This window comes from Zophobas morio, unplaced genomic scaffold (genome assembly GCF_036711695.1).
Source record: "Zophobas morio isolate AGI-343-1 ecotype UQ-CSIRO unplaced genomic scaffold, CSIRO_AGI_Zmor_V1 ptg000004l, whole genome shotgun sequence".
Lineage (NCBI taxonomy): Eukaryota > Metazoa > Arthropoda > Insecta > Coleoptera > Tenebrionidae > Zophobas > Zophobas morio.
The window spans coordinates 10,770,103-10,782,804 of NW_026972109.1; the positions used below are offsets into that span (position 1 = coordinate 10,770,103).

The 12,702-nt window shown below is 32.2% G+C and overlaps 1 protein-coding gene across 1 annotated transcript in view; it reads right to left on the bottom strand.

Annotated features, from left to right (window-relative positions):
• Positions 1–12,702, bottom strand: part of LOC135135918 (synapsin) — a 107,038-nt gene that overhangs the window by 57,902 nt on the left and 36,434 nt on the right. Inside the window, exons 7-8 of the mRNA XM_064065040.1 lie at positions 11,160–11,270; positions 10,944–11,048 (exon numbers count right to left, since the gene is read on the bottom strand). Coding sequence (XP_063921110.1) covers positions 10,944–11,048; positions 11,160–11,270 — 216 coding nt within the window. The remainder of the gene's footprint in view (positions 1–10,943; positions 11,049–11,159; positions 11,271–12,702) is intronic.

The following is a 12,702-nucleotide window of genomic DNA, read 5'->3' on the forward strand; positions in this document are numbered from 1 at the left end:
CGAAAAATTGAAACATTGAGAAACTGAAATCTAAAATTAAAAAAACGCAAAATTTAAAAATCTAAAATTGAAAACCCAAAAATTGAAAAATTTCACATTGGAGAAAAGAAAAATTATTAAATCAGAAGATTGAAAAACTGAAAAATTAAAAATTAAAAACTCGTGAAATTGAAAAATCTGAAAATTGCATAATTTAAAAATTGAAACATCCTAAAATTGGAAACTCGAAAAACTGAAAATTTTACAAATATGCATATCGTAAAATTGAAGAAAAAAAAATGAAAAATTGAAAAATTGTAAGCCAAGACATTGAAGAAACGAGAAATTGGAAAAATTGAGACTGAAAAAACAAAATATAAAACTGGAGCAGTGAAAAACCGAAAAATTATATAAATAAAGAAATTAAAAAACCGAAACGAAAAATTCCTCAATTTTTCAATTTCTTGATTTTTATTTTTCGTGTTCTGGATTTTTTTAATTTTCATTTTTCCGATTTTACGTCACAATTTTTTGTTTCTTTATTTCCTTTATTTTTTTAAATGTGTCTAAATTTTATCAATTTTCGTTTATTCAGTTTTTCAAATTTTTCAATTCCTCGATTTTTCAATTTTTAAATTTTTCAATTTTGCAATTTTTGGAATTCCCAATTATCCGATTTTCCGATTTCGTAAATTTCCACTAATTCGTTGTTATAATCTTTCGCTTTTTTCGCTTTTCGATTTTTAAGTTTCTCAACTTTTACTCTTTCGATTCTTGAATTTTTCAAGTCCTTGATTTCTGCTTTTTAGATTTTCCAAAGTTTTCTTCTTTTTCGTTTTTAAATGTTTGATTTTTCAATTTTACGATTTTTCCATTTGTTTTTGAAAAGTTAAACATCGAAAAACTAAAAAATCGTAGAAAAATTGAAAAGCCAAAAAAAAAACAGAAAAAACGACAAATTGTAAAATCGAAAAATTATAGAATCATTAAAATTGTAAAGTCGAAACATTGAAAATTCTTATAAATGAAAAGTTGTGAATTTGACCAATTGAAAAATGGAGAAATTCTAAAATCGGCAAATTGAAAAAGCGAAAAATTTTAAAATTTATAATTATTAGATACATAATTAAAATGAAAACTAGAAAAATTGCAAATCAAAAATTGAAAAATCGAAAATTTAAAAATCTATTACTTGAAAAATGGAAAAATTGACAAATCCAAAAATAGAAAAATTGCATATTAGGAAAAAGAAAAATTAAATAATAGGAACATTGAAAAACCGGAAAATTGAAAAAATAAAGATAACAAACCCAAACGAAAATTTGCAAATCGGAAAATTGAAGAAATGAAAAACTGAAACATACAAAATTGAAGAAAGGAAATATTGCAAACATTAAAATTGAAAAAATAAAAATTTTAAAAATCGAACTATTGAAAACGAGAAACCGAAACAAAAGATTGCAATTCGAAAATTTGAAAAATGAAAAATTGGAAAATCGCAAATCGAAAATTGAAAAAACAAAAATTGTAAAATTGGAACATTGAAAAATCAAATAACTGAAAAAATAGAGAAAATGTAAATCAGAACGAAAAATTGATAAATTAAAAACTGATCTATATGAATTCAAATCGAAAACTGCAAAATCTAAAAATTGAAAAACTCAAAAGTTGAAAAATTCCACGTTAGAAAATAGAAAAATTAGAAAATCAGGACACTGATAAACCAACAAGTTGTAAAAAAAATTTTTGGAATTCTATTTCCTCCATTTTCCGATTTTTTTAATTTTCAATAGTTAGATTTTACAATGCATAATTCTTTTTTAGATTTTGTGCTTTTTCGATTTTTTAGTTTCTCAGTGTTTTCTCAGTGTTTCAATTTTTGAATTTTCGTTTCTTACATTTTTCAAGTTCTTGATTTTTGATTTTTCAATTTTAAAATCTTGCAGTTTTCCATTTTTTTTGTTCGAAAAGTTGAAAAACAGAAAATTCAAATTTGAAAAACTAAAAAATCTGAAAAAATTGAAAAATTAAAACACTGAAAAATCGAAAAATTGAAATACATATATACTAAAAATCAAGAAACTAAAAAAACGAATCTAACCGAAACATTGGAAAACCCAAAAATTCTAAAATCAAAAAATTATGGGATCGTCAAAATTGTAAAGTCGAAAAATTGTAACCTTGAAAGATAGAATAATTGAAAAATTAAAAATCGAAAAAATGAAAAATTTTAAAATCCAATAATTGAAAAATGGAAAATTCGTTTTTGAATTCGTAAAATTGAAAAAGTGAAAAATTATAATTATTGTTATATTTTTTGAAGTGAAACTAGAAAAACTGGAAATCAAAAATCGAAGAAAGGGAAAATTGAAAAATCTAAGAACTGAAATAAATCTAAAATTGAGGAATCGAAAATTTGAAAAATCAAAAAGTGAAAACCTTCACATCGAAGAAAAGAAAAATTATAAAATCGAAAGATTGAAAAACCGAAACATCCAAAACATTGAAAAATAAAGAAATTGCAATTCGAAAAATTGAAGACATGAAATTTTGAAAAATTAAAAATTGAAACCTCGTGAAATCGAAAATCGAAAAATTGCAGAATCTGTAAATTGAAACATCCAAAAGTTGGAAAACCGAAAATCTCCGAATTGCATGTTGTAAAATTGGAAAAACAAAAAAAAAATGAAAAATTATATTTAGGTATTATTACGTATTTAAAATGAAAACTAGAAAAATTGCAAATTAAAAACTGGACAAACAAAAAATTGAAAAATTGGGAAACTGAAATCTAAAAATGAAAAAGCGAAAAATTAAAAAAATAAAATGAAAAATTGAAAAAGTACAAAAAGCACATCGGAAAATTGAAAATCCAGGATTTCAAAAATTTCGCTTAGAAGAAAAGAAATTATAAAATCAGGACATTGAAAAATCGAAAAAGTGCAAAAATAAAGAAGAAAAAACCGAAACAAAAAATGGCTAATCGAAAAATTGGAAAAATTTAGAAGTTGGAAAATTGAAAAAATGAAGAATTTATATTTCTCTTTAAACAACCTTCGATAATTTTTTTAATTTCATAATTATTTGCAAGAACAGCCTTAGTAGATTAACTTATTTGATATTAGAAACGAAAGAATATTTTTTGTACATGAAACACTGTGATTTCGCTTAGTTCCTAGAGATTTGGTTTTAGAAAAAATAGAATCCCTATGTTTAGAAAAGAGTATAATTTTTAATTCTGGAAACACACACACACGGAGTCAAAAGTTGCTTTTCCTGCCAGATTTGATGATTTAATTATTCCAGGTTGTAGCTCTATAGTATATTAAAGAACGAGTTTCATAAGGCAAATATTGAGGCACGAATCCAAGTTTATGGAACGAGCGGCGAAGCCGCGAGTTATATAAAGGATGAGTGCCTCAATGGCCTTATGAACGAGTTATTTATACTATTTTTTCTACCGCACACGTTTTTTCCCAAAATTTAATTGAAATTTGCATTTTTTTTAATCTGGGGACTTTTGTCGTGGTTTGTGATGGGTCGGTCTGACACTAACCACGAAATATTTGAGGTTCGAATTTTCACAACAACAATTGTAATTCGAACCAATTCGAGTTTTTGTAATTTAAAATTGGTTAAAATGTCTTGCGAAGAAGTTACGCGTCCGGAAACATGGGAAATTTTGATTTGCCACTGACATTCACCTGACATTTCTCGTCATTGCTACCAATCTTACCGATCTAAATTACACCAGATCTATTAAAGAACGCCTTTCCGCTATTAACGAACTGCTGTGACGTCATTTGCGTGCGTTAATAGCTCTATTAGAAAACCGAAAAACGTGGGCGGTAGAAAAAAGCATTTTTGCTAGATCAGTTTAAACGAAATACTGTAACAATAATTCTTTGTGCTATAAAAATACAGAACTCGGTTTACAATGCACTTAATATTCGTACCAAAACACCTTCATCTTTTGAAGTCTTCATTCACTTTCATATTTTTGCCAGTGGCCGTTTGAATGTGGGTTGAGGTTGTGTTTATCTGGTTGTGACACGCTGTTTAGATTGTCCAGTAAATCAAGCTTTTTTATTTGGTATTTTGTGCCGCAGACAATTATATTTCATACAAGACATCAGCGAGTAACAGCTTTAACACATGACAAATTTTTGTTATAGTTCCAACGAGTTCTAATAAATTGTTGTTTGGGCTCATTTTAAATATTTTTATTGTCTATAAATATGTGTGCAGACTGTCTAGCCGCGTCACGCTTTTATTACACCCATGTTTCCACACTCTTGTATTCCTTGGCGTGTATTAACCTTTTATAAGCAACACACTTTTGTAAGTTATTGCTCCCATTATTTAAGGTTTTCGTCTTATTTTAGAAATATTTTGCAGAAATACCTTGCGGAGGTTATTTATACACATTGTACTGGATTTCAGGAAGTTCGCGTCATACCTCTGAACAAAATATAACACCAGAAACAATTTGTTGACATTGTAATATTTCGTGTTTCATAAAAAAGCACACTCACACTGCGTCTATTCACCGTTTGAACTACCTGTCAGTACAACACCGACGCACAATTTCATAGGTAAACAAGTCAGATCGAGCGACGAAAAGAAGGAAATCGAATCTCTTTACAATTTCTAACTGCTTTTATAACTCGAAATTTTCCTTCGTCGAATAGAAAGAGCTTCGAAATCCAAGAAACGTCTCTTTCGTTGTATCCTATTGAAATATGCGAGTTTAAGTAAATTCCTGCTGACATGTGGCGTGTTCATGTCGAACCCGAATAGGATTAGAGCTTGTTTGCTTTTTAATAAAAGTTTCGGGTTCAGATACTTTGATCCTTTGACAAATATCGTTAAAGTTTTGTTGTTGTTGCGGCTTCTATTGATAAAGCTTTAACTTCTCGACTGCTCAGTTGACATTCCTAAACGAGCTTTTTGTGTTGCAGTGATCCTGGCCCGCGTGAAGCGCGCGAAGGACTTCAACTCCACGCGCGTCTACAAAGTCCGAGTCCGGAAGGCCTACAAGCTTTCGGAGAAAGCTTCCGTAGCCCTGAAATCTGGACGACTCCTGACAGCTACGGACGAGGCGATGTGCGGAGTCAACTTGGCAGTGGGTAAATTGTACGCGATTTCCGGTAGCGTGAACAGCCTTAAAGCCCACATTAATCTGTGCGGAATGGCCATCCAATGGAAAGACCTGACGAGGAGACAAAGGAAGGGCCTCAAAGCGATTTACAAGCACGGTTGTAGCTGCCGGATCGACTTCTGCAAGGGCCGGAAGTGCACCAAAATGCCGGATTCCTGCATGATGACGAGCAATTGTCATGCTGAAGAAGTAAGGGTTTTTCTGTAACGCGCTTTTTTGGTTTAGTTGGCGCGTGCTATAATCGAGCCAATAAATAAGGTAAAATTAAAAACCACCTGTTGGTCGTGGGGAAAATGTTAAACAAACAGTGCTCCGAAGAGAGGGTTAATTGAATTTTTAACTTGAGTCTCGGAAAAAATAAATTTAATTTCATTCGATCAACTTCGCCACGTATTACGAAAAGCGGAAATTTGTTTACAGAATTGGTTACTAGGGTACCTGAATTAATAAATTCTGGAAGAACACAGGCAAACTGTGGATTTATTGCTCATTTTCGTGTTGTATGTTGTTACCAAGTCTTTTAATCTGTCATTTTTCTCGACAGTAGCAGGTGTTTGTGTAATTTGGTATTAGCTACTTTCAATGTACCTGAGGTGCTGACATTAATTTCAGTTGCCGGCGCCGGCTTTCGCAATTGTAACCGGCGCCGGTTGATATTACAACATCCACTTCCTAAAGAGGGAGAAGTAAATAAATAATAATGTTATTTAAAATGATAGGTGAACGGAGCGAAGAGGAAAACATGAAAAATGTTTCCTTGAAAGTTAGAGTTTTTGGATAATATTATTATGATCATTATCGATTAACAAAATTTATTTTTGTTTTTTATTATCGACATAAACACATTAAAAAAGTTGGTTATTGTAGAAACCCAAAATTTTTAAGCCCTGCTGTGTGTAAAAACAAGTATTTTTTAAATTAAAGTTGAAGCTTTGTTTTACAAGGCATAAATTATAAAATAAAATTATTTAAATGAGCAAATTTTCATGGATGAATTCGATGATTTTATTTACACTTTGATTAGCTGAAAAATGTAAAAATTCTCCAAGGGATGATTTGTTAAAGGCATATAATTGAGAATAATATTCGTCATTTTCACTAGCGTAAAGTTCTGTATCTACAGTGCTATTCTGTAGCACATCAAGGTCACAAAATCGAATTTCTTGAAAAAAGTATTCTCTCACCGATCCTTTTTTCAGCAAACAAGGCATTCTTATGTTGCTTTTCCTTCGTTGAAATGGTTTTAAGAAACCTTGCATACTTTTAGGATATTTGTGCGTTGGAACAGACGTAGAGGCGTCGTCGCGTTTACCGTTATCGATTATTACAACCCTATTACTTTTTTGTTCAATAAAAACCGCATAGTAGTAATGAATATTTGATAAAATATAGGCAGCTTTTTCATTCTTCTTGATAAAACAAGACAATAGAAATTAATTATTCAGCCCTATATTATTCAGCTATAGTTCATTTTTCAAGTGCGTGGAAATATTGACTCAGCCCAAAGTACACGTTTCACAGTTAACTCGACAATTTTCAAATGTGTTAAACAATTTTGAATCAATGTATGTATTTGCAAAAAAGATATGAACGTCAAAACGTTGTTTCCTTAAAATGTCATTTTATGGTAACTTAAAATTGTTTGTTTGTTTTATGTGTTTTAACATGTAATCTTGGATTACACATTGTACACGAATTGAAAATATAATCAATGTCACCCTTAGTTTGTAACCGGCGATCAAAAAGTTTTTAGATTAGAGTTGGCCATGGAAATATTTGTCGTGTCTTTGATTAAACTGTAAATATCAGGCTTAACCTCATTTGTATTTCAATAATTGGATTTTTGACATTTGTATTGTAATTAAAGACATGGCAAATATTTCCATAGCCAACTCTAATCTGAAAACTTTTTGATCTCCCGTTATATATGTATTATGTTACATAATTTTAAACTCAAACTTTTAAATTGACGATAATCTGACAAAAAGAAATTGTATTATGGACAAATTTCCAAAAATTTGTGACTGCCTTTGATTATATTTTTATTGTTTTCTTCGAATAAACCTTTGGTAAATATAATATGTTAGTTTAAAAGGCTAACATTAACTAACATGTGTTTGTTTTCAAAAATTAAGTTGTCATAATTTTGATAAAAACTATACAAGATAGCTTTAATCGTAATGGAGGCCTATCACCAATCATAAAACCAAGTATTTTCGAAAAATCGCGGAGCCCTTGTGTCTGGTTTTTAAAGTAGTTTCAAATAATCTCAGAAACCCGTTTTTTGTTTTTGAACTAGTGTGAAAGAATCTCGGAGACCATTTTTATATTGTTTTTGAAGTAATTTGAAAGAATCTCGGGGACCCTTGTGTTTGGTTTTTTGAAGTAGTTTGGAAGATCTCGGGGACCCCTTTTGTTTTGTTTTTGAAGTAATTTGAAAGAATTTCGCGGACCCCTTCTGTATTTTTTTTGAAGAAATTTCACGGATATCCCTTGTCTTGTTTTTGAAGTAGTGTGATAAATCTTGGACACATGTACTGTTTTTGAAGTAATTTGAAAGAATCTCGTGGACCCTTACTGTATTGGCCTTGAAGTAGGAAAGAATCTAAGGGACTCCTTTTGTTTTCAAAAATGGTGTAGTTTAAGAAAATCACGGAGCCCCTTTTGTGTTATTCTTGAAGTAGTTTGAAAAAATCTTGAGGACTCATTCTATTTTCAAAAATGAAGTAGTTTGAAAAAATCTCGGGGACCGCTTTTGTTCTGTTTTTGAAGTAGTTTGAAAGAATCTTGGAGATCCCTTTTCTTGTTTTGAAAGTACATAATTTGAAGAATCTTGGGGACCTCTTTTGTTTTATTTTTAAAGTTTGAAAGAATCTCGGAGACACCTTTTGTTTTGAAAAATGAAGTAATTTGAAACAATCACGGGAACCCTTGTGCTCGGTTTTTGAAGTATTTTGCTGGATCTTTCTGTATTGGTTTTGAAGTAGTTTGAAGGAATTTGGAATTTCTCTTGTCTTGTTTTTGAAGTAGTTTGAAAGGATCTTGGGGAGCTGTATACCTGGTTTTTGAAGTAGTTTGAAGCATCTCAGGGACCCCTTTTGTTTCGTTTTTGAAGTAGCTTGAAATAATCTGGAGATCCTTTTCTGTATTGTTTTTGGAGGAGTTTGAAGGAATTTCGGATATCTCTTGTTGTGTTTTTGAAGTAGTTTGAAAGAATCTTGAAGATCGCTTTTCTTGTTTTTGAAGTACACAGTTTGAAGGATCTTGGGAATCTCTTGTGTTTTATTTTTGAAAGTTTAAAAAAAAATCTGGGGGACGCCTTCTGTATTGTTTTTGAAGTAGTTTGAAGGACTTGCGAATAACCCTTGTCTTGTTTTTGAAGTAATTTGCAAGAACCTCGGGGAATCCTTTTATTTTCAAAAATTAAGTAGTCTGAAAGAATTTCGGGGGCCCTTTGCCTGGTTTTTGAAGTAGTTTGAAGGATCTCGGGGACGCTTTTTGTTTGGTTTTTTGAAGTAGTTTGAAAGAATTTCCGGGTCCAATTCTATCTTGTTTTTAAAGGAGTTTGAAAGAATTTCGGATATCCCTTGTCTTGTTTTTGAAGTAATTCGAAATAATCTTGGGGATTCTCCTTTTGTTTTCAAAAATTAAGTAGTTTGAAAAAATCTCGGGGATCTCTTTTGTGTTGTTCTTGAAGTAGTTTGAAATAATCTTGAGGATCCCTTGTGCTGTTTTTGAAGTAGTTTGAAAGAATCTCGGGGACCCCTTCTATATTGTTTTTGAAACAGTTTGAAGGAGTTTCAGATATCCCTTATCGTGTTTTTGAAGTAATTGGAAAGAATCTTGGGGACTAGTTTTGTTTTCAAAAATTAAGTAGTTTGAAAAAATCTCGGGGTCCTTTTCTTGTTTTTGAAGTAATGTGCAAGAACCTCGGGGAATAAAATGAAGTACACCGAAAGAATCTCGGGGACCCCTTTCCTGGTTTTTGAAGTAGTTTGAAGGATCTCGGGGACGCCTTTTGTTATGTTTTTGAAGAAAGTTTGAAAGAATTTCGGGACGAATTCTGTCTTATTTTTAAAGGAGTTTGAAGGAATTTCGGAAATCCCTTGTCTTGTTTTTGAAGTAATTCGAAAGACTCTTGGGGGATTCTCCTTTTGTTTTCAAAAATCTTGAACATCTGTTTTGTGTTGTTTTTGAAGTAGTTTGAAAGATTCTTGGGGACCTTTTTTTTTTGTTTTTGAAGTAATTTGAAAGAATCTCGGGGAGTTCTTTTATCTTCAAAAATGAAGTAGTTTGAAAGAATCTCAGGGACATCTATGTTTGGTTTTTGAAGTAATTTGAAGGATCTCGGGTACCCCTTTAGTTTTATTTTTGAAGTAGTTTGAAAATATCCGAGGTATCCCTTCTGTATTGTTTTTCAAGTAGTTTGAAGGAATTTCGGATATCGCTTGTCTTGTTTTTAAATTAGTTTGAAACAGTTTCGGGGACTCCTTTTGTTTTCAAATATGAAGTCGTTTGAAAATATCTCGGGGAACCCTTTTTGTTTTTGAAGTAATTTGCAAGAATCTCGGGGACTCCTTGTATTTTATTTTTGAAGTAGTTTGAAAGAAGTTCGAAGATCCCGTATCTTCTTTTTGAAGTAGGTAATTAGAAATAATCTGTTTTCACTTTTTAATTCAAGTGTTGCGGTCGATTTTGTTGTGTGCTGATCACGTTTGTGGTTTAGTATTTTGCCCGTTTCATTGTTCATTCTTCGTTTAAAAAAAATGTTATGTTACATAAACTGATAGTTTTAATCAGTCGGCATCTAGGGGAAAATCTAGTGATGTATCATTGGAAAAATAGTAATAATTTTTTTTATATAGACAGAAAGGGGATTAGGTTTTATGTCAAAATAATTAGCCACACTGACAAAACTGTGTCTCCATTTACATCTGTTGTTTGGTTTTCTGGGACCTACGTTTCCAAAAAAGATGAGGAACTAGTAACTATAAGGGTTTTTTTAATCGCTCGTTATAAGATATCGAACCATAAAATGTAATAGGTGTTGGAGTTTGAAAAAAAAGTTCTTTAATCATAACTAATAAGAAATTTTGACCTTGATATGGCACAAAATGGCGGAATAAATTACTTTTGATGTGGTGCACCAGCTTTGGGAAAAAAAATTAAATTACATTTTTGCATTGAAAATCGCACGAACAGCCTGTCCTGAATCTATTGATGGTTTAAGACATTTGTTATTTAACCAATAGAAACTCTTGATTTGTTGTTTACCTATTTGTATCTATTATTAATATAGTGGCATATTATTTTATACGGAACTTTCATATTATGAAGACTATTTTCCGAGTTAAATTGAATATTAGTCATATCTTTCGTTATGAGGTTGATATCAAAGCGCTATTTCTGACAGCAGAGAAAAAACAAATTTATTTGATGTTCCACTTCACTGAAAAACACACACTTCAAAGTTCATATATCGAAAAGTGATTTAATGTGTCTCCTGTATAAGATAGAATCAAATATCAAATAAAGTTGAAAACCTCTTCACCAAGACTGAAATAGCTTTCCTAAATAGGCGCCATTGAGTTTGTTCTTTGTCGTTATTGCACTACGATAATAATAGTGATATAGATTTTTGACCTCGTTGAACAAGAATTTAGACCAAAATTTAATTTTGCACGATATCGCGTTTTTAATCACTCATCATCTTCCAGGGCATTTGCCTACGACAGAACAGCAAGAAGTGCGGCTGGACGCGGAACCACGCCTTGGCGAGTTGTCTAAAAACATCACCACTTACCATTTCCCGATGGTCCGGATAGAAAGTCTGCTCGATCAGAGGGAAGCTGTCCTTTCCGAGCCTTCTCTGGAGCTGGACCAAATGGCCAAAAACCCACGGCTTGTCCTACAAAGAGTTGTTGAGTGTTGTATTTTTGTTATTTATTTTTAATTATTTTTAGTACAAGTTAAAAAAAAGATATTACACTTGACTGAACTGTATTTTAAGTCAACCCACCTGGAAGTTGTAAATTGAGTTTAAGTTATTGATACTTGGAACGCCACCAAATTTTAGTGCCAGAAGCAGTTTCTTGTAGTTCTCGCCCGCGTCCTTCAGATTCTGTCTAACCTGAAAATGGAATTCTTGTATTTGGCAGAAGATCGACGCCGATTCGATTAGGGACGCGATCGTCTTGTTTTTTATACTAGCTATATTTTAAGCTATTTTTGTTACAATGTAAGATACACATATTTTATTAATAAAATGATTTGCATCGATTCGGACTTTGAAAGGCTATTTGGGTCGCAGCGCGACTTAGCATTCCGGAGATATTGTTCTCGGGGGGACGAAGAAGGCCGTAATCGACGTCGGAGGTCATGGAACAGTCCACTTGAGACTCTTGCTGTTGCCTAATTATGGCAGAGAGCAAATAATGGAATTAGCTCGCGCTGAACTGAGATTTAATAAGAGGAAACGTTCAGCAACCGAATTGAAAAGTCCGGGTTCCGGTTACTAAGTTACGGTAAGTATGTACGACGGAATTTTCCAGGAAACATGCACGCCAGCCTCAAAACGGTGCATTTCATTCAGACCTCAACACTGCAAAATAGGGATATTAAAGGCTCTAGAAAAACGAAAAGTTGCTTTCAGTCTCTGTATTTCAATTCGCTAACAGGCTGGAATTTCTAAATTAATTCTCCCACTCTGAAATTCTGATTATGAATTTACAGGCTACGAAGAGCTCGCAAACAAAAATTCTTGTCTGATTAATCAGAACTGATGTTTTGTTGGATCTTTTCCCAGTCGCGTTGGACCTCGAGCTGAGGGCGATGCAATTTTAATGAGACACTTTTCCAGAGGGTTCGAGGACGCGCCTGTCATTCGTCATTTGGGGCGAACCGTTTTTACGGCAATTTTATTAAATCGAGAATGGGAACATTTTCTTGGTGTTCGAAATATTCGTGAGAATCAATAACTCGCGTTGTTATAGCTTGTGGTAAAAAACCTATATTTTACTAGCTGACCCGGCCACGCGTTGCTGTGGCTAAAGTTTTTGTTATATTACATTATAGTAAACAATCTAAGAGGAACAATAAGAGAACATCAGTCACGGAGTCCACTATGCTTTTTCACACAGATGGTATTTGTAAAAAAATATGGTGATATTCTTATTTGACTTTCTACTACTATAACCCTTTAGTAAGAAAGTAAATAGATAATTGTCAAATTTACCGGTATTTGGATCATACTGTTTGATATTAAGGTGATATTCATCTTGTCCTTGCCAAAATATCAATGGATATTGTAGTGCGTCATATGAACGGTGTAGATCCGAAATCGTACTGACAGTGTTGTCTCGCCGTGTAATTTTTATAGATCTCTTGTCAACTGGATCACCAACCATGATAACAGCAACCTCATCAACAGTTGGAGCGTTGAATCTACCAGCATGTTCACCTAATGGTACTTTGTCGGCTTTTATGACGATTTGATAATTGTCATTTTGCAGTCGTGGCGAAACTCTTTTGATCAATTGAATTAGTTGATTGTGATCTTCTAA